This window comes from Anser cygnoides, chromosome 2 (assembly GCF_040182565.1).
Source record: "Anser cygnoides isolate HZ-2024a breed goose chromosome 2, Taihu_goose_T2T_genome, whole genome shotgun sequence".
NCBI lineage: Eukaryota > Metazoa > Chordata > Aves > Anseriformes > Anatidae > Anser > Anser cygnoides.
This window is the reverse complement of record NC_089874.1, coordinates 155,694,642-155,719,525: the sequence shown is the minus strand read 5'-3', so window position 1 is coordinate 155,719,525 and position 24,884 is coordinate 155,694,642. Positions and strand designations below refer to the sequence as shown.

General features: G+C 43.2%; 1 protein-coding gene across 3 annotated transcripts in view; it reads left to right on the top strand.

Annotated features, from left to right (window-relative positions):
* ST3GAL1 (ST3 beta-galactoside alpha-2,3-sialyltransferase 1) overlaps positions 1-20,546 on the top strand; it is a 75,793-nt gene extending 55,247 nt beyond the window's left edge. For all 3 annotated transcript variants that reach the window (XM_066990761.1, XM_048049937.2, XM_066990762.1), the window contains 5 exons: positions 4,072-4,268; positions 7,452-7,631; positions 12,371-12,416; positions 14,910-15,029; positions 16,964-20,546. In XM_066990761.1, coding sequence (XP_066846862.1) covers positions 4,072-4,268; positions 7,452-7,631; positions 12,371-12,416; positions 14,910-15,029; positions 16,964-17,137 — 717 coding nt within the window. In that variant the 3' untranslated portion in view covers positions 17,138-20,546. The remainder of the gene's footprint in view (positions 1-4,071; positions 4,269-7,451; positions 7,632-12,370; positions 12,417-14,909; positions 15,030-16,963) is intronic.
* The last annotated feature ends 4,338 nt before the right edge of the window (positions 20,547-24,884 follow it).

The following is a 24,884-nucleotide window of genomic DNA, read 5'->3' as shown; positions in this document are numbered from 1 at the left end:
CCTACACCTGCCCACCACGCAGGTTGTGTCTCAGTCCACGCTCGACATGTTTCCATCTGCACCCAGGCTGCACTAATGATTATGGGTTAAGCAGGATATTTTCTACATGCTGATATATTGGGATCTTGAAGGTGTATCTAATACAGTGCCAAACTTGGCTGTGGATTAAGGATGTACAGGCACCAGGAGAGCTTTCCTTCCAGGCTCTCTTGACTTTAGCTTCCTCCTCGCTGCTCCAAGCAATTAGCTCTGAGCAGCCTTGGCTGAATTCACAGCCTCCCCTTGCATCCCCTTAGCTGAGTTTTGGGTATTGCTTCTTGGCAATCACTGGTGGTGTGATGGTACCGGAGAGCCTTGGGAAACCTTCTGAGAAGTTTATAAAAGCAACAAATCCCAAGGTTTGTGGTCATCCTTAAAGGAGGCTCGCACAGTGTGGTGTGAGAAAGAGCAACAAGCTTTTCCTCGGAAAGCTGTTCATGGATTAAAGAAGGAACTGTGTAAACTTTAAGCTTTATATATATATATATATATATATATATATATATATATATATAAGAAAATGTAAAACCAGCTGGAAAACCTCTGGATGTGAAGTGGGGAGTTTTAAAGCTAAGAGTGCATCTTCCCTGTTAAAATAATTAGGAAACTTCTCAATCTGGACTCTGGACTCAGTATTTTATTTTTAACAATGTAGGGTGAAAAGCTGCCTCTCAGGTGCCAGACAAATATTTTTGGAGGGCTAGAGCTGAAGTGTTAAGTGGTATTTTATGTGGACACAAGGCAGGTTAAGATGCCTTTCGGACTTGGACAAGAGCTTAAACTGCACCATTACACATGGCTGTTGATCGCAAAGACTTCTGAGAAATACAGTCACTTCACCCAGGACACAGGGGTCAGGTATTTAGGTGTATTTAAGCCCGCTTCCAGTAGCTGTATCCATATGCCTATCCCTGGCACACATCTACAGCACTTGGAGGGAGAATGGCATCCCAGCAGAGCCAGGTGGCACCAAACGGGCACTGTGCTGCCTTCTGCACCGCCATGGCTTGATGTGGCTTTTTCTTGCATGACCCGGACAGACTTTCACTCTGCACTGCTGTTCATTTATGGGAAATGCCGGACTGTTGGGAGCTTGTTATAAAAAAAAAATACTCAAGAGAAAAAAAAGTGGACAAAAATTTGGCGTGGGAAAGTGAACTATAATTGGCTTGTAATTATAATGCTATTAAAATGGACTTCTTCAAGAAGTCAAGTAAACATTGTGCAATAAGGAACTGGCTGCACGTTACGTCTGAAGTTTATAAAGAGATCTGTCTTGGAGTTAAACATCTTTATTGCCTGTTCTGCTCCATACTGCTGAAAAGTCAAAGACTTATCAGTTCTGATTGAAGATTAGGCTTGAAGAATATAGTCCAATCAGATAATCACTGCGGAAATGAAAACAGCACTTTTAATAAGTTAGAGACTGGTGTCTTACTGTATGGATGTTCAGCACAAAATCCTCATCCTATTTAAGGTCTTTGATGAAATCTCTGATGTCAGTACTAATCTCTGTTGGAGAAATTCTGTACAATTGAGGGGCTGGTGTTGGTGACCATGTTTTAATTTGGTTGCAATACAGTTACTCTAAATTGACAGCAGCATATCAGAAAGAAAAGTCAGATCCCCGATCTGGGCAAATGGAGGTGCCTATCCATGATAATGCTCCACATCGTTTTCATGCATCAAACAAAAGTAAATACTCCAGTTCCTTTCCTTTACTGATGCTATCATTCTGGCTGAAAAGGCAATTTACCTTAAAAAGAGAGCTCAAATGCTCAGGATTTTCTGAAAATGATCTTCTTCATCTGAATTTTGTCAGGTAAAATCAGTTCAAGAATACTTTTTTTTTTCTTTTTTTTCCCTGAGTAACTATGTTCTTAAAAGTGTTTTGAAGCATGTTTGATGGTTTTCTCTTTCATTTCTTAAAGACAGTTAAAGTCAGATCAACTTTTACACAGAGAGAGAGTATGCACATGGTGTGTGCACATTTGTATACACAAATAACTCAAAACAAGCTCCTTCTGAAAAAGCTGGAGTTTTCTGCATTACACACCTGATGCTGCTCTCTGTGATATCTATGAAACACCTCTGTTTATTTTGAAGGCTGCAGGATTAGGCTACTGTTAAGTGTTTTTCTTATATTCAGAGTAATTTTGAAAATAGGTTAGACTGGATTCATACAGAACACACAAGTGTAGATACGTGAGCATGTGTTTGTAGCATCACACATGTAAATTTAGGAGAAAATAATCCTTTGCAATTAAACAATTGAGCCATCCACCGAATACTCCGAATATGTCGTAATAATGACAGTGCTTGTCTGGGCATCCTCATTACCTTTTTTATTTATGTACAACCATTGATTGCTTGACTTGGCCTTTCTTCTGGGCTGCCCTCAGAGTAAGTTAAAGGAATGGCACGAAGTAAGGGGGTGAGCTGTGCTTGTTATTAATGTATCTGGAAGAAGGCAGTGACTATTTTGGTGATGCCATGACTGGTGTCACTTCTCAGAGCTGCCCAATGGACTCAGAGCTGTGGTAACGCAAGCCCTTTATCTTGTCTCTGCCAGTGCTCAGCTTCAGCTACATCAGAGGAAAAACAAGCCGAGATAATAACAGCTGCTTAATCACTTCAGCCCAGGAAGAGTTTTTTGCTGACTACTTTTAACAGAAGACCACCTTATGCAGTCTATACATGAGTGTATAGGTTAGGAAGGGTTAGCAGGAAGGTTAAGTTCTTGCAGGTAACATTTCTTTGGGTTCTTTGTTCTCAGCCATTGACCCCAGTGTTGTCCTGTAGCTCTGAGCTCCACGGACCTGTTGTTCCGTTCCGTGCAAATAAGGTTTCTTGACATAGGTCTGCAAAGATAACAGAACTTAGCTGACCAAACAAAATGTACAGGTCTGTATATATTTGTGAGATAGGATGGGAAATTAAACAATTCCTGGTGCAGGTGAGAGAAATACATCAGAAACTAAAGCCAAATTACCCCAGGCTGTTGCTGGCAGTCGTGGGAAAAAGCATTTTTCCTCCCTCCATCCCTGTCACTCTTTGCCCTGGGCTTACAGAGCAAGTGCAGAGCCTTTCGGGAGATGCTCTCTTTGGAGCCATTCTCCTTTTGGGAACTTTTCCTTCTCTTTGCAAGCAAGCAGCACCATGAGTGTGGGCAATGCTTCATGTGAGCCTGCCAGCACCCCCAACATTTTTAGTTGCCCTCAGAGAGCAGATTCCCAGAAAGGGAGTGTCTCACCATCACCTGCCCTGCACCTTGCCCGCACCTTCACCATCCAGCCTTTGTTTCCACCATGCACCACAGAGCTGCTACAAAAGAGTTTCCCTCCATGGCAACGGGCACAATGACCAAGGTCCGGGGTGGTTTTCTTCATCCTGGAGAATTTTTTTAGATGGTTTTACATCTCCAGCTGTCAAAGCTAACTTAACTTTACCAGTTTCCTATTGCACTAGTGGCTGGTTCCTTCACAGTCCGGAACAGCAGAAGTGAGATCTCGCACTCCCACTTGTGTCAAATGCCAAAATTTGTGGGAAGGGTGTCCATGGCTACCCCAACTGGCTCAGCCCTATTTCTGTGCTCCATCAGGTTCCCTTAGAATGTTTTGTCCTTCTTAGGGGGGTTAAAAGAAATCTTATACGTGTCTTAACAGAAGATATCTGGCCCAAGGTGGGACAAAGCTTTTAGACACCAGAAGGACATTTATTCTGCTAGGGTCAACCTTGAGGAGAATGTATGATCTGTTCCGCTGTGGCTAGGTAGAGACTGAGGAGGTGAGGCAAACAGAGGAGAAGGAAGAGAAAAGGAAAACCAGGTTAAAAAAGTTAATGGGACAGGATTTTCCATATTTTTAATTCATACTTTCGCTCCCAGTCTGAAGCCATGTAACATACACCCCAGGAGACAATGTTTGCAGGAACACGAGCAAGAGCAGTCTTTGAGAAGACATTTGAAGCTATGTCTTGCTCACAGAAAAGCTAGCTATATTGGTAACCTGGAGTGATTTTTCTCCCCAACAGAAACTGCAAGGAGAGAAATCTCCAAAGAATATTAATGACACTCTCAAGGAACTGTTTGGGATCATTCCTGCGGATGGGGACCCACTGCAGGAGCGAGGTACTTTAACGTGCAGGCGATGTGCCGTCGTGGGCAACTCTGGGAACCTTCGGCAGTCTCAGTATGGCCAAGAGATTGACTCCCATGACTTTGTGCTCAGGTAAGTGGGCACCACCTCAGCTCCAGGTGTCTCTGCTGTTTGAGATTTACTGGTGTTTTTCAGGATAAATTAGCAAGCAACGTTTCAGGGGCTCTCTAGTGAAATCTGCTTCTTAGGTCCAGTCTAAGCTATATTTTATGCCCCTGAATGCATTGGAGATATGGCCTCATGTTTTAGCCTGGAAGAAAAATATGACCTCTCTTGGGTTTAAGTAGGTGTTGATACTGTAGCTTACTCTGCACTGTTCAGAATTGCTTGTGATTAAAAAAAAATAAAAATGGAAAAGCTATAATTTTGGATAAACATTATCTCTGCAGCTAGTGCTCACAAGTGATCTTCTGCACACAAAGCTGACTGCGTCAGATTTGACCTTCTTGCACTGGTTCACTCTTAAGCAATGGTAAGGTGGGAAGGCCAAAGTCAGTTGACAAGCAGGGAGGAGACATCTGGATGGCTAGAGCTACTTGTTAGCCAATACTTGGCTATTATTTTCCCACTGAAATAGAACGGGACACTAGGTAGGCAGAGATGACTGCCCAGAGGGCAACCAAGGTATCTGCGTCAACTAAGTTGACCTTGCCAAGCTGTCAGAGAAACTTGTAAACCACAGTGGTCCAACACATTCTCCCTCTTTACACTGCAGTTGCCAGTGCAGAACAATTTGGGGAGCAATGCAGGCAGGTCAGAGGGTCTGGAATGCAAGGACTACTACTGAAAATATGTGAGATTATGCTCTTAGAAACAACATAATCTTTAGCAGGAAGTTGTGTGCTGAAACTGAAAGTGAATCAACAGAAGATTAGCGTTGTTTGAATTGTTAGACCACCTTAGGCCACTTGGGTTTTGATGCGGTTTGGGTACCTAAATGTGTGTAATGAATCATTTCAGGAGTAGCTTGCTTCAGTTGAATGCCTTGCCCTCAGCAATAAGTACCTCCCCAAAAGCAGTCAGCCAACCAAATCTTCAGATACATGAAGGGAAGCAAAGAATCATTAATCCTGCAGGTTTTAAGTGTGGGGCAGCAGAGATGCATCTGTATTTAACTCTGCATCCCTTGCTATGGAGATTGCCCTGTTCCTGCATGGACTTTCTCATCTTGCCTGGCCTACATTTTCAGGTGCAGGCAGGAAAGCCTGACAAGGGGGGATTTTTCTGAATAGTAACTAAGGAGTTACTATTCAAATTCAGGTATGTGTTTCTGCTCTGAGTGTTCACCCTTCCCATAGCTGTGCATCCCCTGCAAGGGAGAAACTCTCTGTGATTTGGAACTTAACCTGCCAGTCTCTGATTTCCAGTTTATCAGTCTCAAGCCAGATATGAATAGATGTCCCAAGGTTTTAGGATTTATCATGGAAATTTGTGCAGAGAAGGTAACCCGTCCGTGTGCTAATCCAACAAACAAAATCTCTGGTGACCCAATAATTCACTTGCAGGTGCTTTGGCAATACAGCCAAGCATGGGAAAGAGCCAGCGAGTGTGAGGTGATACCTTTCCTTCCAAACACCATGTTCCAGGCCACTTTTATTTGTTTAACTGTCTGTTTTCATGACAAAGGGAAATCCCACTCCTTCCTGCTGAGACTGTGTATGATCACTGCCTTCTGCCGTGCCGCATGGCCAGCCCTTGCTGCAGATGGTGGGGAAGGGACACAGACCCCAGGGCAGGCTGTGTACCGTAACCAAGATGCCACCCTTGGCTTTGACTTGACAGAAAGCAAGCCCTGGATCTTATATTTCAGGTTGAGTAATCTTAAGATAAAAATGTAGGAATTTCCATGCTTTGTAGAGTATCTCTACACCGTGCAGTGAGGATCCCTGAAGCTGGCAGGGAAGAGACCAACTCGATAACAAGTCCACACAGGCCAGCAAGATGTTCTACCTATGCTAATAGCTCCCTTTCGAGGGAGTTAGAAGAAACTTAACTAATTCACCTGGGGGAGCACTGCAATAACACAGCCTGGCATTAACTTGCTGAAGTGACTTTACCTCCCTGTTAGCAGTGACCACAGCAGTCTGTTGTCCAGCAGTGGATGATGCTGATCATCATCTCATCAGCTACATCCCTTCCTTGCCCTCCTTGTGCTTCTACCAGGAGCTGAGCTAATGTCTCTGCAGGAGACTCCAGGAGACTCCCATGAGCTTCAGAAAAACCCTGTTTTTCTCAGAGCCACCTTGAGTGTTTCTCCTGGTGTTGCACCATGGAGACATGCAAGGTCAGTCACACGTTGGGGTTCTCTAATCTGCATTATGCTGCACCACGAAACCATGTCAATCTCTGCCAGTAGTGAGCTAATGCATCAGGATGGGAAGTGCTCATGTGTCCCCCAGAGTTGCTTTCAGGAGCAAACACAAGCACAGGGGTGTTTCTGCAGTCCCGAGTTCAGAACCCCCCCTCTGTTCCCTATTGCCTTATAGATCCAACATAAAGTAGCCCTGTTTGCTCAGCTTGCTTTGAATGAGCCCTGGTGGGCCCTGGGCAGGTCTCCATACTGGGTCTAAAGCACATATTGTCAGGCTTTGAAGCTGATTTTTGAGTGCTCCTTATTACCAAAATGGATGTGTCAAAGCTGGGGGGTACTACAAAGCAAAGTCTGAGGAAATAAAGTGTCAGCAGAAAATCCTGCATTTGTCACTGTGGATTTTGTGCTTTCTTCTGGAAAAAAAAAAAAAAAAAGAAAAACATAAGGAATATTTTCTGCTTCTCGTCACACATAACGTGGTTTGTTACCTGCACCCTAGGCATTCACTTGTACAGATGGGGGGAATGAAGCTGCAAGAAGTCAAGTTGATGGACTTCAGGGCAATATTTTTCTCACCTACTGGAGGCCGCAGCATTAGGGTGAGAGGAGATGTGTCCTGATGGGCTCCCTGCTCTATTAACTAGCTTTCTGCTGACTGTAAGGAGAACTCAGGGACGTGCTCAGGCAGTCACTTGCTTTGCAGACATACCCAATTGCACACTAAAGCCTAGCTTTTTTTTACTTTTAATTTACCCACTATGGGTGATGGTCATTTCAGCCCACTTGAGGACCGCTGCACCCTGATGAGCCTGCATACAGCATGCAGCCTTGGGAAAATATTTCTGCCACCTCAAACAAGCGATGTGAGGAAAAATCACACGTTTGTACCTACCTAATTCCTGTCCCACTTTCTCACTCTCTTGCTTCTTATTTTTGGGCTGCAGAATGAACCGTGCACCTACCGTTGGCTACGAGTCAGATGTCGGGAGCAAGACCACTCACCACTTTGTTTACCCTGAGAGCTACAAAGAGCTGGCAGAAAACGTGAGCATGATCCTGATCCCCTTCAAAACCCTGGACCTGCGCTGGATTGTCACCGCGCTCACCACAGGCACTATCAACTTGTGAGTAAGAGCAGCCTCAAGTGGATGGGCTGAAAGGGTGGGAGCCCCCCACCTCATATTGCTGTTGGAGAGGAAAGCCCACTCTGGGCAAATCCCAACTGATGAAGTCTAGAGGAGCTTTACAACCCCTCTAAGAGCAGGGGTTAGTCCTGAACACTTCATTTCTAGGAAAAGTGTAGTGTTGTGGTGCAGTCTTTGAGGTGAAGATCCTTGGCCCAACACAGCGATCTCAGAGGAATGAATGGGATAGCTTTTGCTTCTGGAGACAGCCAGTTTGAGCATCAGCTTCCTGAGCTTTGGGGTTCTGTACTTCATTTTGGGTTTCTGTTCATCCATCCCCTCTCTGGTCCCTTGGGAGTAAAGTGGGTGTAGCCAGCATGCCCATACCCAGAGGTACCCAGCAGAAAGCCACCTGCAGAATCAGGCATAGGGCGGGTTATTCATTCAGCGTGTTCTTAGACATCCAGATTATCCCACCTGTGATACTTTGGTGGCCAAACGGTCCTCCCATACACATTGTCCCGCTTGCAGAAGAGGACAAAGAGACAGAGAGGGATGCTCAGTTTGCTCATGAGCAGAAGCATGGCACTAAGACATCCATCCACAGCTTCCTCCCATGGGCAGGTCGATCAGGAGCTTGGTGCATCTTTTGCGGTCAAAAGACACCTACTTTTCCCCAGTCTTCCCACGAAGGCCCTGAACACTCAAGACTTGAAGCATTTATTTGAACAGAGCTATGCCCATCTATCAGAGAGCTAGCTCCATGCCAGAGCATTATTTTACTCGCAGGACACGGGGAACAAAAGGGAGGCATTACTCTTGAGACTCGTTCTCGGGCTGGAGAGCCCCCTCAGAGCCTTTCAGTTCCTCCTCTCCAGCTCGGCCTCTCGCCCCTTCCCTCCGGCCTGCTTCGGAGAGCAAAGCCGCAGTTCGAGCTGTCTGCCTGGTGTGATTTTAATTTCCTGGTGGGAAATGATCTCCGGTCCAGGTGCTCTGGCACAAACCCATATCAGAGTTCAGACGTACAGGGGGGGACAGTGCTTGAGGGATGTGTTAGGATCAGATCTGGGGCTAATTGCGGGGCTGAGGGGGCCTTCAGGATAGGTTGCGGCAGAGAGAGATGGAAAATGAAGGCTTGACTGTACTTATCGGCTGTCACCCAAACCATCTGGATCTTTTCCAGTGTTTTCAATAGAGGAGAAACAATCCTGCCTCCACCCTTCCTGGGGAAAGCAGCATTTCCTCCTGTGCGTGACTCAGGGCCGTAGGGCCCAGAGCAGAGGGAGCGCTGGAAATGGCTCGTCCCGGCCTGCCTTTGCCCACCACAGCAGGCTGTGTTAGTGTGCTGGACTTCAGCGCCCCAGTGTGATCACAGACACCCCCAGGATGGGCCTTCAGGGAAAACAAACAAACAAACAATTGTTCCAAGTGAGGAAGAGGCAAAACTCCCCTGTTCGGTCCAAGGACCTGCAATGAGGAATGGTGGTGAAATGGGAGGGAGTATTTGAGGTCGGTGTGGCTTGGCCCCATAGATGGAGGGCAGAGAGTGACACTGAGTGTCCTCCGCTGGCTTTTTCCTTCTCCTTTTCCCATTCAGACCCAGATCCCTGCATTTGCCTCTGAAAACCCAGCTAAAAACCATGAATTTCTGCTAAACCTCACCACAACAGAAGGGCAATGTCTCTGCCGTGCCAGTATGAAGGTGTCTCAGGACTGCGGCACATGGTGACTGACAGCTGTGCAGAGGAGGCACCCTTCTTTCCTTTGTCACCTGTGTGCCCTAGCCTTAAATTAGCACGTTTTGCCTGGCAATAATGTGCCACACTGGTATTTATTCTCTATTCTTTATGAGTACTTTCAGAATGAAATGCTGTTCTGCTTAATATATGTTTTGGCTGCACCTGAATTTGAAATACGAACAAAGCATATGTTTCTTCTGGACGCCTCCTAGCAGATTCTCTTTCCCCCTATAAGATGGCTTTTCCTAATTCAGAGGATGAAATGTATGACATTTGTACTGTGTATGAGGTTATCTGCTGGCTGTAAAGCCACAACCATGTGAGATTGCTACACATAGACAGAGCAGAGCAGATTATGTTATTCCAGAGAAAAGTATTTCAAGACATTTCAACTTTTTTTCCCAATTTCAGAGTCTCAGAAGATGAAAACCTTGCAAAAATATGTCCCTATTGACTGAGGATTAGACCTCCTTTTACAAAAAGCTTTTTGATGGGACAGCAAATGGAGTTTTAATTCTTCTTTTTTAAATTTTTCTTCTTTGCAAATTGATTTTAGATTCTCTTCACTTCTTAACATTCTCTTAATTTGTAACATTTTTTTTTCACCAGCACTTAATATGTCCAATCGTAAGTTTTCACAAAAAAAATAAATCCATCCTCTGAACACACTCATAACTCAGAAAAATCAACCCACTTGGAAAATCAGCTAAAAAATATCACTGACCTTTTTTGCAAAGCTTAGGGTTTCTTTTTTCTTTCATAAGCTATATGGATAAAAAAGGTTGAGAAGCTCTGCCCTTAAGCCTGGATCCAAGTGCTATTGGAATTGAGGGAAGGCCCCCAGCTGCCAGCAGCAGCCTTTCAGTGAAGCCCCTTGCTGCATCTTTGTAAAATCCATGTCTGTGCCAGGAAGCCTGCACAGGGCCAGTTGCTGCCACCATCACCCACCCATGTTTCCATCATTGTCACTGCTCTGTGCCCAAACTGCAAAGCCATTCACTGTGCTTCAGAGGTCACAGCAAGTGGGTTGCAGTGGTAAAGCTGAGTGAGCCGTAGTCTGGCTGGAAGATGTAACTGGTTGCCTACAAGGCGGTCACAGGAATAATTAGAAATCGCACATGAACGGAAAAATATCTTTGCCTAATAAGTTGCAGGATACAGATTTATAATTAGATTGTATACATGGGCTTGGTAAGCATCTGGTATAAATCAGTGTGTATTTACCACATGGAAAAAATACCACTGTTTTAAGATTTTGGGGGAAATTGCATAATTAATAAGCTGGAACATTCTGGGGTAATAAAACAAGACAATCATAAACACACAAATCATAACAATACATTAAACATAATTTTAGACTAATGGTAGAAACCTATGAGGACCCATTAAACACAATGTCAGATACAGTGTATGAGGAAACTACTGACTGTACATTGGTGAAAGGGAGAAAGGATCAAATAAAAATAAAACCCATTTGAAACTTATTTTAGAAGAGAAGAAATATTCACCACCTTACACTCACTTGCATGGCCATCAGGTCTCGTGAAGAGGCTGCATAGTGTCAGCTGAGGTCGGGTTAACCACAACCTAAGTGCACTCATATAGAAAGAAAAGCATTCCTATTCATTAGATTTCTATACAATGTTTGATTTTCTGTATTCTATTCAAATGAAATAATAATTTCCTAAGACTCAAAATCTGTGATTTATCTTATTTACCTCACAGCAGTATTAATTCATGTAATTTTTCTTCACTGTCCGAAAGAAAAGCCAAACAGCAGATATCCTTAATATTAGATATAATTGATAGCTGAATGACTCTCTCAGACTTCTCCCACTTGATTGATGGATGTCCCATTTCAGAGTGGGTCTGTAAGTCTGATCCAGTCTCTAAGAGGTAATGACCTTCTGCCTGCTCGGCAGCCCAAATTTTACATGACCTTAACAGCAAAGGTCTGCATTTGGCTTTAAGTAGCATGCCAGTACGCAATGTAGTTGTATGTAATTCTGCAGCTAAGTTACAGCAGGACTTAAGTATTGCTTCTGAAAAAAATAAAATAAAAATCCCATGATTGACATGACTAATTTACCGTCTGACAAGAGTTACAGTAGTCTCATGGCTGGATTAGAGCTGTCTACAAATACTGTCATGAATGCTCCTTTTGCACCTGGCTATATGTCTGTGAAATATGCCCTCCTTATTTCCTCTATATCACCTTTCTACTTTTTTCCTACTTGAATTTTCCTACTTGAAACAGCCTCAAGGAGAATTTTTTACAGCACTCATGATGAGCTGTGTGGTGTCAGCATGCGCTGTTCATGGGACACAAGGAACTAAAGACTTTTTTATTTCAAGGCATGACTCATGATTTCAACCCAGTCATAAGGTATGACCTGGAAGTTTTATGCTAGGAAATGCTGGCAGCCTTCCTCATCCCTCTGGGCAGGCAGGGAATAGCTTACTGGCGAGGGGCTGTGTACTGGGATGCCCGAGTTGCACATAACCACAGAAACGAGGAACTCTGCTACCACCTATTCTGAAAAATCATGTGGTAATTATAAGTATTAGGAGAGGAAAAGTCTCCCCCTGGTGGGAAAAGGTTTTTCTGCCATGAAATTAAATGAAAGCCGTAGCGGTCATCAACATGCAAAAGCTGCAACAGTGATGGTCCAAGAATTGGAAGTCGTGGGCTTCATGGCTGTACAGTATATATTCAACTAAATCCTTGATGTTCTACTTTCAATAAGTACCTTGAAAATTAAAAGATGTGATATCTTCCTATAAACTCTGCTTCAGTGAGAGCTCAGTTTTTTCATGCTGCATTACTTACTTGCAGCCTCGTTTTCCAACTACTAAATGTATTTATTACTTTCAAATCATTTGAATTTATTACTATACCTGAAGAATATTCTTTCTTTCTTTGAGAATACATAAAAATATTAATATGTTGGGCTTTTACTAATCTTGGTCATTTTGTTTTTTTTTTTTTTCTTTTAACAGCACGTATGTTCCAGTTCCACGGAAAATCAAAGTCAAAAAAGAAAAGGTGAGCAATGCTGGTCTGTTAATTTGTTCTGCTGATTAATTTGTTCTGCTGATTCAGTGTGGTTCTTTTGCCTCTGTGGGAGACTGCAAGAATCCAAGGAATTCCTTGACATCATAAAAACTGCACTCAAAATGCACACCCTTTACAAGGCTAAAGGTTGAGCTCCTATGTGCCGTTCAGGGCATGGGTCATTCACTAAATAATTGAAGTCGGGAAGAAACTGTTCTTGTGACTTTGTCATTGCGTAACCGCAGTTTTGAAGGTTGCATTGCTTCCTCTGGTACTGCTCAGGGAGATTTAAGGCGCTCCACTGGTGAGTGGTGCTCACTCTCCACAGCAGTTGTTCTGCTCCCTCCCATTGCAGTCTTTTAGATGTAAGGACACTCTGAGCTGTGGAAAACCTTTGCTGCTTTTTAAAAATGATTTGACTATTTGATCACGAAGGATGCTTCTTATTCCTGGGTAAGTTCCTTGCAATAAGGAACTAAGTGAACTCTGAACAAATAAAGTCATGTGTTTTCCAGTCAGTGAAGAACTCATGATGATAGTATCAGTGGCTCTTGGGGAAGGACCACAGGCCACAGCTGTAATAAATGTCTGTATATGAGTAAGCAAGCCTGGAGACTGGGTTCAGGCCACGTCCAGGCTGGTTTTGTCCCAGGTGCATTAATACTCCTCCAGACAATGTTCAAGCAAAATTTGGAAGACTGCAGAAACAAGGGAACATTACGTGTTTTTCACAGGGACAGAACTGAGTAATGTGGATGTAATCTCTGCCATGCCACTTGCCTCAAGGCTAAAGAAATCCTTTTGACCCATTTTACTTCACAGCATGGGTGTACAGAGGGCAATCAGTCAGTGAACATCACTTTCCTGAGAAAGCCAAAGAAAGATGGACAAACCCGGTGCCCACCCTACAGCAGTCAGAAGAGGCTCTAGCTCATGCAGCATCCAGACTCATTTCCAGAGTATGCTGTGGTTTAGTAGGCATATCCTACTGCTGGAGACAGAGCAGAATGGCCATTCCCATGTTGGACATCTAGCCACCATGCAAAGTCTTTTGTTGTTATAGCTGCATGTTATAACATAACCAAGGCAGGCTGTGTAGGGAGAGGTTAAAGATGTTTCATCTTCCACGGACCTTCCAGCAAAACGAAGGTCTCATTCTCTCAGTTTTTGAAAAGGGTTATTTTCAGAGGAGCTCAGGCTCCTAGTATCTCAAGGGCTGGTACAGTATGATGTCAGTCCAAGAGCATTAAAATCACAGACTGAAGCACATTCTTCATTCAGCAGGCCAGGTTTCGCCAAAGGCTTCAGCTGAGACCTTAAACCAGTAGCAGTTTATATCCCTGTGTTTCAATCGTGGGCCTCTGTGGGGTACTAAATAATCACTCAGCTCATCCCTACCTGTGGTGATGGACACATTAACCTCTGCAGAACCCTTGTGAGATATGCTATGGCAGGTTGTTAAACCGATGTCACAACTGCATAGCACCAGCCTGGGGTATGGCTGGAGGTATGCAACGGCTTCCCAAGCAGGGAGACAAGAATCTTGTATTTCCTCCCGCACAGTGCAATGCAAAACACCCCGTGAGAAGCGATTACACACAGATAAAATATCAGCAATTAACCTCTGACTCTGTAAAAGAAAAATCCCTGCAGCTAACCAGATAGCACTGAAACGCTGTCACTCTAATTACGAACACAGCATGGAGGGAAAAGCCTCTCAGCCTGATTCAGAAAAGACGGTTGAAACCAAGTGCTCCCACCAGTCCTTGGATTCACTGTTCAGTCATGTCTGATCTTAAGTGCAGTTTCCATTAGAAGTCCCCATAGTTTCCCCAGGAGATAACCAAACGTGATGTACGTCTTGCTTAAAAATAAATAAATCAAATCAAAAAATAACAAAAAAATAGCATTTTGAGAAATAGGAGAAATGTAGCTGACACACCCTGATAGGGTTCCTGATAGTTTATACCTGACCTCCGGGTTTTCTTAGACCGGGAAATCTAGAGAGGCCAGGACATGGTTGGCATACTGTGCAGAAGATTCAGTTCCTTGTACATTTCCCCCCTAAATCCAGCATGACATTGTACATTTCCCTTGCTCAGGCCTCAGACTCCCCAAAGCTCACCTATGCTACCAGCAGGGCACTAAAGGGAGGGCTGGATGCCTAATTTCCTTCTTGCTTGCACAATCTCATACCCATTGTTTTCAGGATGAATCACTTAGATTTATGGTAGCATGATCAGGTGGGGTGTTGAGTCTGAGGAATTTGTGCGTAATTGCACATAGTAAATATTATTAAATGTATTTTAACTACAGGACTGTACAGTTCCTTTTCACTTGACCTCAGGGAATACCTAATATGCCTTTCTTCTCCACTGCCCTCCCACAGTGTCTGTTAGGGGTGAAATGCTGCAGTTGTGTTTTTTTTTTTTTTTTTTTCCTAGGGTGTTTTACTAATGAATCCATCTCTCCAATTTTTCCTAGATCCTGGTTTACAATCCATCTTTTATCAAATATGTCTATGAAAACTGGCTCCAGAATCATGGGAGATACCCTTCCACAGGCCTTCTTTCTGTAATATTTGCACTCCACGTATGTGACGAGGTAAAGTCTGGCTATGTTTGGATATATGGGTATCAAATGAGGATGCTGGGACACTGATGCACACTGAGGTGCCGGGAACATGCCCTGGCCACTCAGCCTTTATTTGCTATCTTCTCTCCCATTCATTTCTTCAGACAGATGCAGAGTCCTCAGTAACATTCAGATATGCTCAAGTGACAGCGACCAATTTTTTTAATGTCTGTGAGTAGTAGGGTTTAAGATGTGTTTCAGAGAAATTTAATTAAACATAAAGAATGGAATTCCATTTGGAATTAAAAGACATCTAAATATGGACTGTATCTATGTCTACATTAGTTGTCTCTGTGCCCATCTCATCAGAGGAAGCCCAGAGTATATTCTCTCTGACCAGGCTCCTAGAGGCATTGGCATTGCCCTGGGCATGCCCTCTACCTCCAGCTGTCACTCCAGGAGAGTGAGAGTCCTGTGTGACATCTGCTCACCTTCAGCAGGTGTCTTGACTACCCAAGGACATCTCAAATGGCTCTTACGTTTGGGCAACTACATTGAGGTCTTACCTATGTGGTCAGTGGAGTCCAGAGGCTAATTCCAACCACTTGGCAAGGCATTTGGGGAGCGGCACTGCTCACTGAGCTCAAGGACTGTGCAGTCTGGATCTCCACTGACTGTAGTGGATGCTCAAGCACCTCCATTTGGATATCTAAATCTTAAACATAATCCCACCTGAAGAACTTTGTCTACCAGCTCTTGAAATAGTCAGTTTGGAGAATACAAATGATTTATTTTCAAATCCTTCTCTGTTCCCAAGCTTGTGGGTTTATACAGTAGGTTATGGTAAATGCCTCTGTTGCAGGAGTTACTTGAAGAAATTCCCTCGCTAGGGTAATGTGCGGTGCACCTAGGAGATCAGAGACTTAGCTAGTTAGTGTAAGGTCATTTCAGCTCTACAAAATACCTCAAGCATGGGCTTGTTAGGGTGGGGGAGAAAAATCACAATGCTGGCAAAATTCCTGGTCTGGACACAGCTCTGCTGTTAAAAGAGAGCTTTTGTCTCCCTGGCCTGTGTTGCTTGGAGAGGATGATGCAAGTATGCCAACAGAAATACTCCTGATGACACTGGCAGAAACTGTACCGTAGTCAAGGCAGATAGGATGGGGAGCTTGGGTGGAGCCTGGTTTCTGTCGAGCAGGCAAGGAGCAAGCCTTTGACATCATCAGAAATAATTTAAAGACAGCTCGTAATTGGGTGGGTCCAGGAGTTGCGTAGGTTAGGGTGTTTGTTCTGTGATCCATTCATCCCATCAAAGCCAGCCCTATAGCCACACCCAGTTTAAATAAATGTCAACCACGAAGTTTTGAATTTATTACCAGAGGAGACAGGCATAGCCATTGGTAAATGAGCAGCTGGGAGTGGAGAGGCTGTAGGAGTACACACACACGAAGAACACGATTCCCGTCTGCCTCTGATCTCATGGAAGTAACTGCACGTGCCATAAAATGAAGTATCTAAATAGGGCTTGACGCAGGTCATTATTTGGAAGTCTAGGAACAAAACCAAAGATTTTTCTACTCTTTGTGGCCTTAATCTGATAAAGAGGAGATTCCCAACCTAGGTCACTGACCTCCTGAGGTCAAACATCATGCTTAGGGAACAGGAATGTGTTTTCCATATTACTAAACAAAAAGTCATGGATAGGAATTTCCTCTTCTGTCTGGGTGCAGGTGTGGTAGTGGTCTCAGCATAGCTTAGGGTGTGTTGTTCCTTCATCGTGATGTTCCTTGGGCCATTATTCTGTGATTGTATCATGTCAGGCAGTAGAATAATTTCTTACAACACTGAGGTCCTCAAGTGGTACTGCCTATAGATATACTGACAACCAAGAGAAAATTCTCTGCGTTTTAGATGAAGACCAATTCCTTTCCAGACCATAACAGTAGTTCTCTCTTACTTCCTAGGTGAATGTGTATGGTTTTGGAGCAGACAGCAAAGGACACTGGCATCACTACTGGGAAAACAACGCTTTAGCTGGGGCTTTCCGGCAGACAGGTGTCCATGATGGGGATTTTGAGTTCAATATAACTTTGACTCTTGCCTCCATTGAAAAAATAAAATTTTTCAAGGGCAGATGACCCTGGCCACAGGGACAAGTAGGGGCTGCAATTTCCAACATGCAGCAGAACAAAGCTCAGTGAAGATGATCTGGATGCCAGCTGCATTTGAAAGTGTGAATCTGTGGTGGATTCGGAGCGTCTCGCTGCTGCAATGCTGACTGCAGGGAGCTCGGCCAAGGACCAGCTTCCACGCTGCACTTGATTTCCTGTCTACAGATAGCTGGGAACTACCAATCAGTTGTGGGAATAGATGACATGCTGAATCACTGCTTAGGCTCTACGACTTGGTTCCTGAATTACTGATGAAAGACCTGCCTGTTGCAATTAGGAGAAACTTGGGCACAGGGACTGCTGTTTGTGTGCCCATTCCTTCCTTGAGTAAAGCAGGAAATCCTTGAAGAACCGTGTAAATGTCTTCTGGGATTTGACACCCACTAGGGTAGCTCTGAACATCACAGTAAGGATTACCTCAAAGAAATTAATTCACTTCTGCTGTTAATCTTCTTTTTGAACCATCTCTTTGGTTTCCTCTGTTACTTCTGGTTTCATGCCCTATTAAGCAAAAATGCTATGAAGTTGCCTGGAGTAGTAACTATTTCTACCATTGCCTCATTCTGCATTGATGGTATCCAGAAAATATGGATCAAATCACCTGTGATCATGTATTGTTTGTTATTGCTTCCTACACAGCCATAATAAGAGAAAAAAAACAAAACTGAAAATTCCAGAAAAAAAAAAAGAAAAAGAAAAAAAAAGAAAAAGAAAAAAAAAAGAAAAAAAGGCCTTTTTAGCCACTTCTTGTCTTGTTTGGTTATATATAGCTTTTTATTTTTTATTTTTTGGTCAAAATTACTCCAGAATGCTTTTTTTTATTTAATCAGTTTAAGGTTGGAAAGTGGACTATTTTTTCTTTCAGTCGTTTACATGTGCCTTTTATAGTTGTGCAACAGATGTGATTTTTTTTAAAGGTGACAAACCCTAAACTATTTTATTTTTATTTTTTTTATAAGGGGGGAGAGGGGGATTAACCAAAGTGTAGCCTCCATATGGTATACTTTTGTAGTCAAAACTAAGAATAACAGCTCCTATATTGTATTTGAGCAAACACAAACAAGGCTAATTTTTGAAGGTAGCTTTTACCTTTTTTTTTTTATGGGATAATATCCAAATGTTCCAAGGAAACTTTTCCTCTTATTTTTTTACAAATTTAGAAAGCGTTATCTCTTTACCGTGTCTCTATTTGAAATGGAAGAAATATCATGGGTTGAAATATAAGATAGTGATGCAATAGTGATGAATCTTTTGCACAGTAGCAGCATCTATGAAGACACAATCTACGCAAGCTTATCCTACAGTGTAAGCCTTTAAGCTGTGCACAGCTCTGGAAGAATGAGTGTATTATTGTCAGTACTTCAGGGCAGTGAGAGGAGGGAAGTGACAGTGGAGATTTTACATCCACAGATTTTGCTGGAATCAATATATTTAATCCTCGAGGGAGAGAAATTATGAAATGAAGAACAAAGTTCAGGTAGTGAAGAGTGTGAAACAGTGTTTTTTGCTTCCCAATATTGTGAAAATAGGATTCATGGATTATTGACCAATTTTCAGCTCTGGTGAAGCCAGAGTTCTTGCCACAGACTTCAAGGGACTTTAGATCAGGCCTGGGAAAAAAGTGGCATATATCATTTTTAACAGATTACGGTGATTGGGGTTTGTGGTAATTTACAAACCATCATCTAAATGACCCGTCTTTCATGCACCAGTTGGGACGTCATGTCCAAGCCGATGGGTATTTTGATGTGAGCTCAGTGAAAGCCTAGCCCTTCAACCAGTAGTATGCTTCAGTCCAAGATTTGTCCCGTTGGCCAGTTGTTAATAGTGAGCTCCCCTCCAAGACAGCAATTCGTGGCAGAATGATGCAATCAGCTGGAATATACCTGTTTGACCAAATGGACTGCTTTACCCACACGAATATTATTGGACTCAGAGCATAAAAAGAGCCAAGGATGCCAAATGTCTGTGTGAGGAACTGAACTCTCTTTCATGTACACATGTAATCCTTCAGTTTAGCAATATGGAAAGAGTGGCATTTTCAAATCTTCATGATGAAACCAGTTCATGTCAAGAAGCCCTTTCCCAGCACAGTGGCCATCAGAACTACCCACCTGCATGCCACAGGTGGAGCAAATTCAACGGGCGTACTGTCTTCTAAAAGCCCTTTGTAACAAAAAAAAAAAAAAAAAAAGTAACATTTCTACCTGAACCATGTTTGTTTGTTTCTTTTAAGCATTCCCACTGTTTAAATTGTTGTTACTCAATATGTTTCTAGCAAGATGTCATGCTAATATGACTCAAGGAAAGCAACTTTAAGAGGAAAAAATTTCCAGGGAAGAATCCAACAGTATCTTCACCCTGTGACTGGATTTTGGAGATACTTTTTTGCATCATGAGCTTCAAATATTTTAATTTCTTTTCTTATAGATGGATGCCAGTAACAGGAACATTTCATTGCTATTTCAGTCATTTTTAGAAAGATGTAGAAGAACACTCATGGCGTTTTGATACCCATTTCCTGTTGATTTTTTGTTACAGGTGGCAGCTTGCGATCAAGGAAAATGTTATAAAAATCAATTATCTTCTAGAGTGTGTTGTTTTGAAAGTTTCCTGTTGCTGTCCAAATTAAATTTCCAGTTTTTCCCTGGATATTCTGCCTCTGACAGCACATGCAAAACATCTTGGCTCATACTATTCTGGACAGATTTAGTGTCTTCATCGTGGGACAAGCTGCAATTTCCATTTTTCTTGCCAACAGCAAGTAGTAACTGTGTAACCCTGATGTCCATTTTTTCAGAGCAGGAGGACAGCAGAGGGTGGACCTTTCTAGCTGTAGGATGAGGGGTAGTCTGCACCATCACATTTCCAAGGAACTTTTCCTAGAGTCCTTTAGGTGACTGACTGCTGATGATTCAAATGCCTTCAGAATAAGGAGGTACCAACAGATGATGCTGGAGGAAGAATTCACTCCCACTGCCAGTGTTGAAGACTGTCTGCCTTCCTGCTATAAACTTTGTTGTTCTATTTTGCTTGAAAGAGCAACAAAGGAAAACATTTAGCAACATGTCAAAGCTTCAAACTTTTGAACTGTGTTTGCCACCCCTGAAAAGTCTCTGGAGCACTCCTTGAGTGTCTGTTGTGTTTTTAACCAAAGCCAAATTTCTTGAGCACTTTTTTTCTCCCATGAACAGATTTTCTTCCTATTTTTCTTTGACTACATGATTGATTATGATAATCACTTTTTGTTGTTTTGGTTTGGTTTGTTTTCTGTGATGGTGGGGAGTCTCACTCAATCATTCTTTGACATTTTATTTATTTAATTTTTCAGTATGATATGAATCAAAATAAATTTTTTATTGTAATCAAATCAAAGGTGTTTTTCTCTGTCCACACATCATTCTTCTTCCCACAGTATTTCTATTAGCTCCTAGAACCTCCTGTGACACATAACATTGCAAAGAAGCATTGTCCCACCTTCACTCTCATGACACACTTTCCCCTTCCACCCCCCATAATGAAGGAAACCACCACAATCATTTTTACAAATCATTCTTCACTCCCAGAGTAAAGTTTAAAATAGCAAAACTTCAAATAACTTGAAGTGAAGAGCCCCAAGTTCTTCTGCAGATTTAGAAATTCCATTTCCAATCCTAAATCCCATGCAATGGCTTTCTAACCTGCAAGAAGATGCATTTGGGTGTCTAACTCTGATTTGTGGGTAAAGCTCACTTCTCAACCTTCTTTGGGTATCTTTGGATCTTTTTTTTCTAGCTGATCCCAGTCCTACTGCTACTTCCAAGAACTCTCTCATTAGCCACCTGGTCCATCCTCTCCAACTAATACTTTCTTTCATTACTGTTATTCAAACTTCATTGTTATTGGGTGCTTTGAAACAAGAAATGTAATAGTAAAGCTATCCCAGTAGGAGGAGATATGATGAAAGACTCGTTACAATTGGGTTGTGGGAATGTTGATGTGAACTTTTGTGAGAAAAAAGAAGGTACTCCTCCTCTTCTTCCTCTCTTTAAGGAAAGACATTTTCCTTGTCATGTTTTGAGCCATGCATGCTCTGACAGGAGGGCTCTAGGAGTGCCCGCCAGAGGGATCACATCCCTAAGATGACAACAGCAGAGGAACACATGCTTCAGACAGACAGAAAGCTTGTGGTCACAGGCCTCATGCTGCTCAGCTTGTGGCAGGTCTAGACCTCTCTGGAGAAAACTAAAATTTGTATGACTGGTCTGCTAATGGATCTACGATGTACTTAGGTTATATACTAGGCAAAATAAGATAGATTCGGAAATCAGCAACATACGAGGTGACTTGACTCACCTGTCCTCCAGGACTGACAGGCCTGTATTCATGGATGGCCTAGACTGCCCTTCAGAAGAAGGCCATCTAGGAGTTTGACACCTTTGACATTACAAATACCTGCACCTCCTCATCTGCATGACCTTCACTTGGGGCACTCCACCGTAACTATTTCTTGTGGACCTCATAAGCTGTTCGGTTTCCTTATGGGCAATTTCCGTTCATTGTTTAAGGGAGTGAGTGGAGTACAGGTTTAGCAGTGAAATCGATGCAAAGTCCTGCCCCCTGAAATTCAGTCAACCTGTTTGCTTTGTGGTAGGAGCTCAAGAAGTCATCACAGGGCAGCTTCTGTTCAGATATAGGCAATAGTCTGATGGTCACAGTAAGAGATGCTCTCCAGTGGGATCTTCAGAGCACCAAGTTCCCAGGAGCTGCTTCACATTTTGTTTTTCAACCCAGGCTCTAAATGTACCACACCAGTGAGATACTAGCCACCGTTAGTGGATACAGCCCAGACACTATCACACTTGTTGAAATGAGTGGGAAGTGGAGTCACAGCACCCCGAGGGAAGGTGTGGCTATACCAGAAACTTCAGGCCTGGTTTCTACCCAGAGCTTCTATAACTAGGCTGAGGGCTAACCTGAGCTGGCTATCAAATTGGACTGTCCTTCACAGAGGCTCTGTACCTTCCTACCTGTCACCGTTTAGAGGAAATACAAAGAATTTGCTCTTCTATCATTCTCAGCAAAGCAAAATAACACTGTGGAACAACTTGCTCTTCAAAACCATTTTGCACTTTACTTCATGTCCACACAAAAGTACACTGAAAAGCAGTTTCCAGGTCTAAAGTGATTTTGTCAGGAAGGTAATTTGCATAAAATTACAATCTAAAGACCTCAGGGAGCAGTAAGATATTCAGCAGCAACAATAGCAACATCCAGACAGATGGACCAACCACAGGACTTGGACAAAGGACTTTGCTTATACAATCAACTAAAGAAACAAGTATCCACAAGGGGACAATATGGCTTCAGTTCATGGCATGGGTTTCTCTGATGGCTCACATTCAGGATAGCAATTAAATTCAACAGATGAAAAGGCAAGGAGTCCCTAGCCACCTTTAAAATCTCTGTTTGCACTTGTCTTTCCTACAGACTTTGAGTGAGCAGATCTCATTACATTTTGTTATCTTCAGGCAATGTGATCTAAAACATGGTTCACACAGTTGAAAGTTCTCCAAGGTTAGATTCTTTTATGCAGAGGTAAGTCTCTGTGTTTTCAGATTGATTTTCTCCTATAGAAATAGCATGTTTTTTATCCCTACGTTTCTAGGGCAAATTTGGCTGGCAGATTATAAATATACAGGAATTTGGCTAGACCTGTGACTCTAACACTCCTACTAAGACAGAACATTTCCCAAAACTGTTACTTTTTCCACTTAATCAGATACTCCAGTGTTACACAGCAGGCCAATAGCTGCACTCTCAGCTGCCTCCCTGGCCGCCCAGATGCTAGATCAGTAAGAAAAGCACCCTGGTCTATGCAACACCATGATGTTCCTCCAAAGATGCCCCAACCAAGCCCCCATATCAAGTGTTACATCAAGGAACCCCTTATAGCAGTTTCTATGTTTGGTTTAATACATCCTCATGCTCAGATATCAGAGGGTATATAAGGGTGAGCCAGGTCCCCAAGAAGCTGACGCAACACCAAGTTTCTGGTACCAAGTGTAGTGGTGGAGTCACAGGCACGGTCATGGGCGTGACTGATGACGAGTGGTTCGTCACTGGGGACTTTGGACAGTTATCCATGGAGAGAAGTTCTGCAGGATGACAGGCTTTGCTATTTGAGGTTTGATTTGTATAGGCAGATGCGGAAATAAACAGAAGCAAAGGTCAAGATAAGCTAAATAAAAATAAAGTCAGTAGATCTTTAGAAAACCACTGGAAACAAAAGTGTTTTCATCGTTTGTTTGGTCAGCCAAAGTAGGTGGTACAAAACTTGGTACAAACCTGTACCAAGCTAACTCAGTTACTAGTTGTTCCCAACTACTTATTCCACAGATAACCCACTGGAATGAGGTGAAGTAACTACTCTCCACTAGCAAGGATGACATGATCCAAACTGAAAAAAACTAGGAGTTTCACCAGGATGAGTGCAGCTGGAAGCACTTTGTATGTTCTTGCTGAAGTGCCTCTGAACTTGCGGTGAAATCAATGGAGCCTGTTTGATTCTTGGAATAATTTTTAAACCACCATTTCTGACAGCCAGGGGTGATGACAAATCACTGATTATTGTGGCTGTGCATGGTGTTTGCTTCTGTACCTGTATTAGTACAACACCTCCTTCCCCAAAGGCGTGTGCCAGCCCACCAGTCATAGTCTCCTCCATGGTGGTTCCATGGCTTGCAAGGCTGGCACACAGCTACAGGACTTTACAGCTCAGCAGAGAGATCCAGCAGACATAAGTAAACAAAGCCAGAATGATGTTTTTATTTCCTATAATAAGCAAAAGAACGGGAAACGTCAGCATGCATGCAGATTAATGGGTCTCCAAGCAGTGAGATGTGATTAACTCACTTCAGTCAGAGCTGGGGATCTCAGCACCTCATTAGCTCTTTCATTAATAGTTAAAGCTAATATCTGATTAGTGTCTCAGCTTAGCCAGTAATGAGTTCTCCATCTTAATGGAGAAGGAGTTTTCCACTGGGTGACGGTGAAAGAGAAAGAGAGGAAAGGAGCCCTCTGATTACCGTGCCCATGGGGCATCCCAATATTGTCTTCACCGACACATCTGTCCTCCCTTTGCCTGTGTAATAACGTGTGTGTGTAGTGCCAAGAGCACACAGCAAGCCTGAGGGAGAGGATCCAGTTCTGGTCCCTGAAAAAGAAATCAGCCCAAGCTGAAGGACAGTAGGAGGGGCAGTGTCAGCAGGTACCATGCTCCTCCCTGGGCTGATGAGGGGCCGTAAGTGACCGGTGATGCACAGAGAAGGACAAAGAAACACTGGATAGAGATGTGAAGCAACAGCTGCTTTCATACGGAGCGTTTCACCCAGTGATTTTAATAATTTCCCCACTAGAGAGTGCTGTTTTCCTGTTCCCAGGAGTTATCGGGCGGTTCCTGGAGCACACAGCTCCCTTGTACCAGCGTGTCGTATCATAGGCTCAGAGCCTGCTCCCTCCTGATGCTACGACTGCATTTACACATCTGTAAGGCTTAAGATTTATTTACTAGATCTGCCTGTTCTGCTCCCTGGATGAGGCCTCTCTGAGAGCTGAATGCAGGATCCCACTGGCAATGAAACAGATAGGGGAACATCAGGTGGGAGAGGTCCTGCAAGGCTTCGCACCGTGAGGGTTTATGTCAGTGCTGCTATTCATGCAGCTTTTCTTTTGT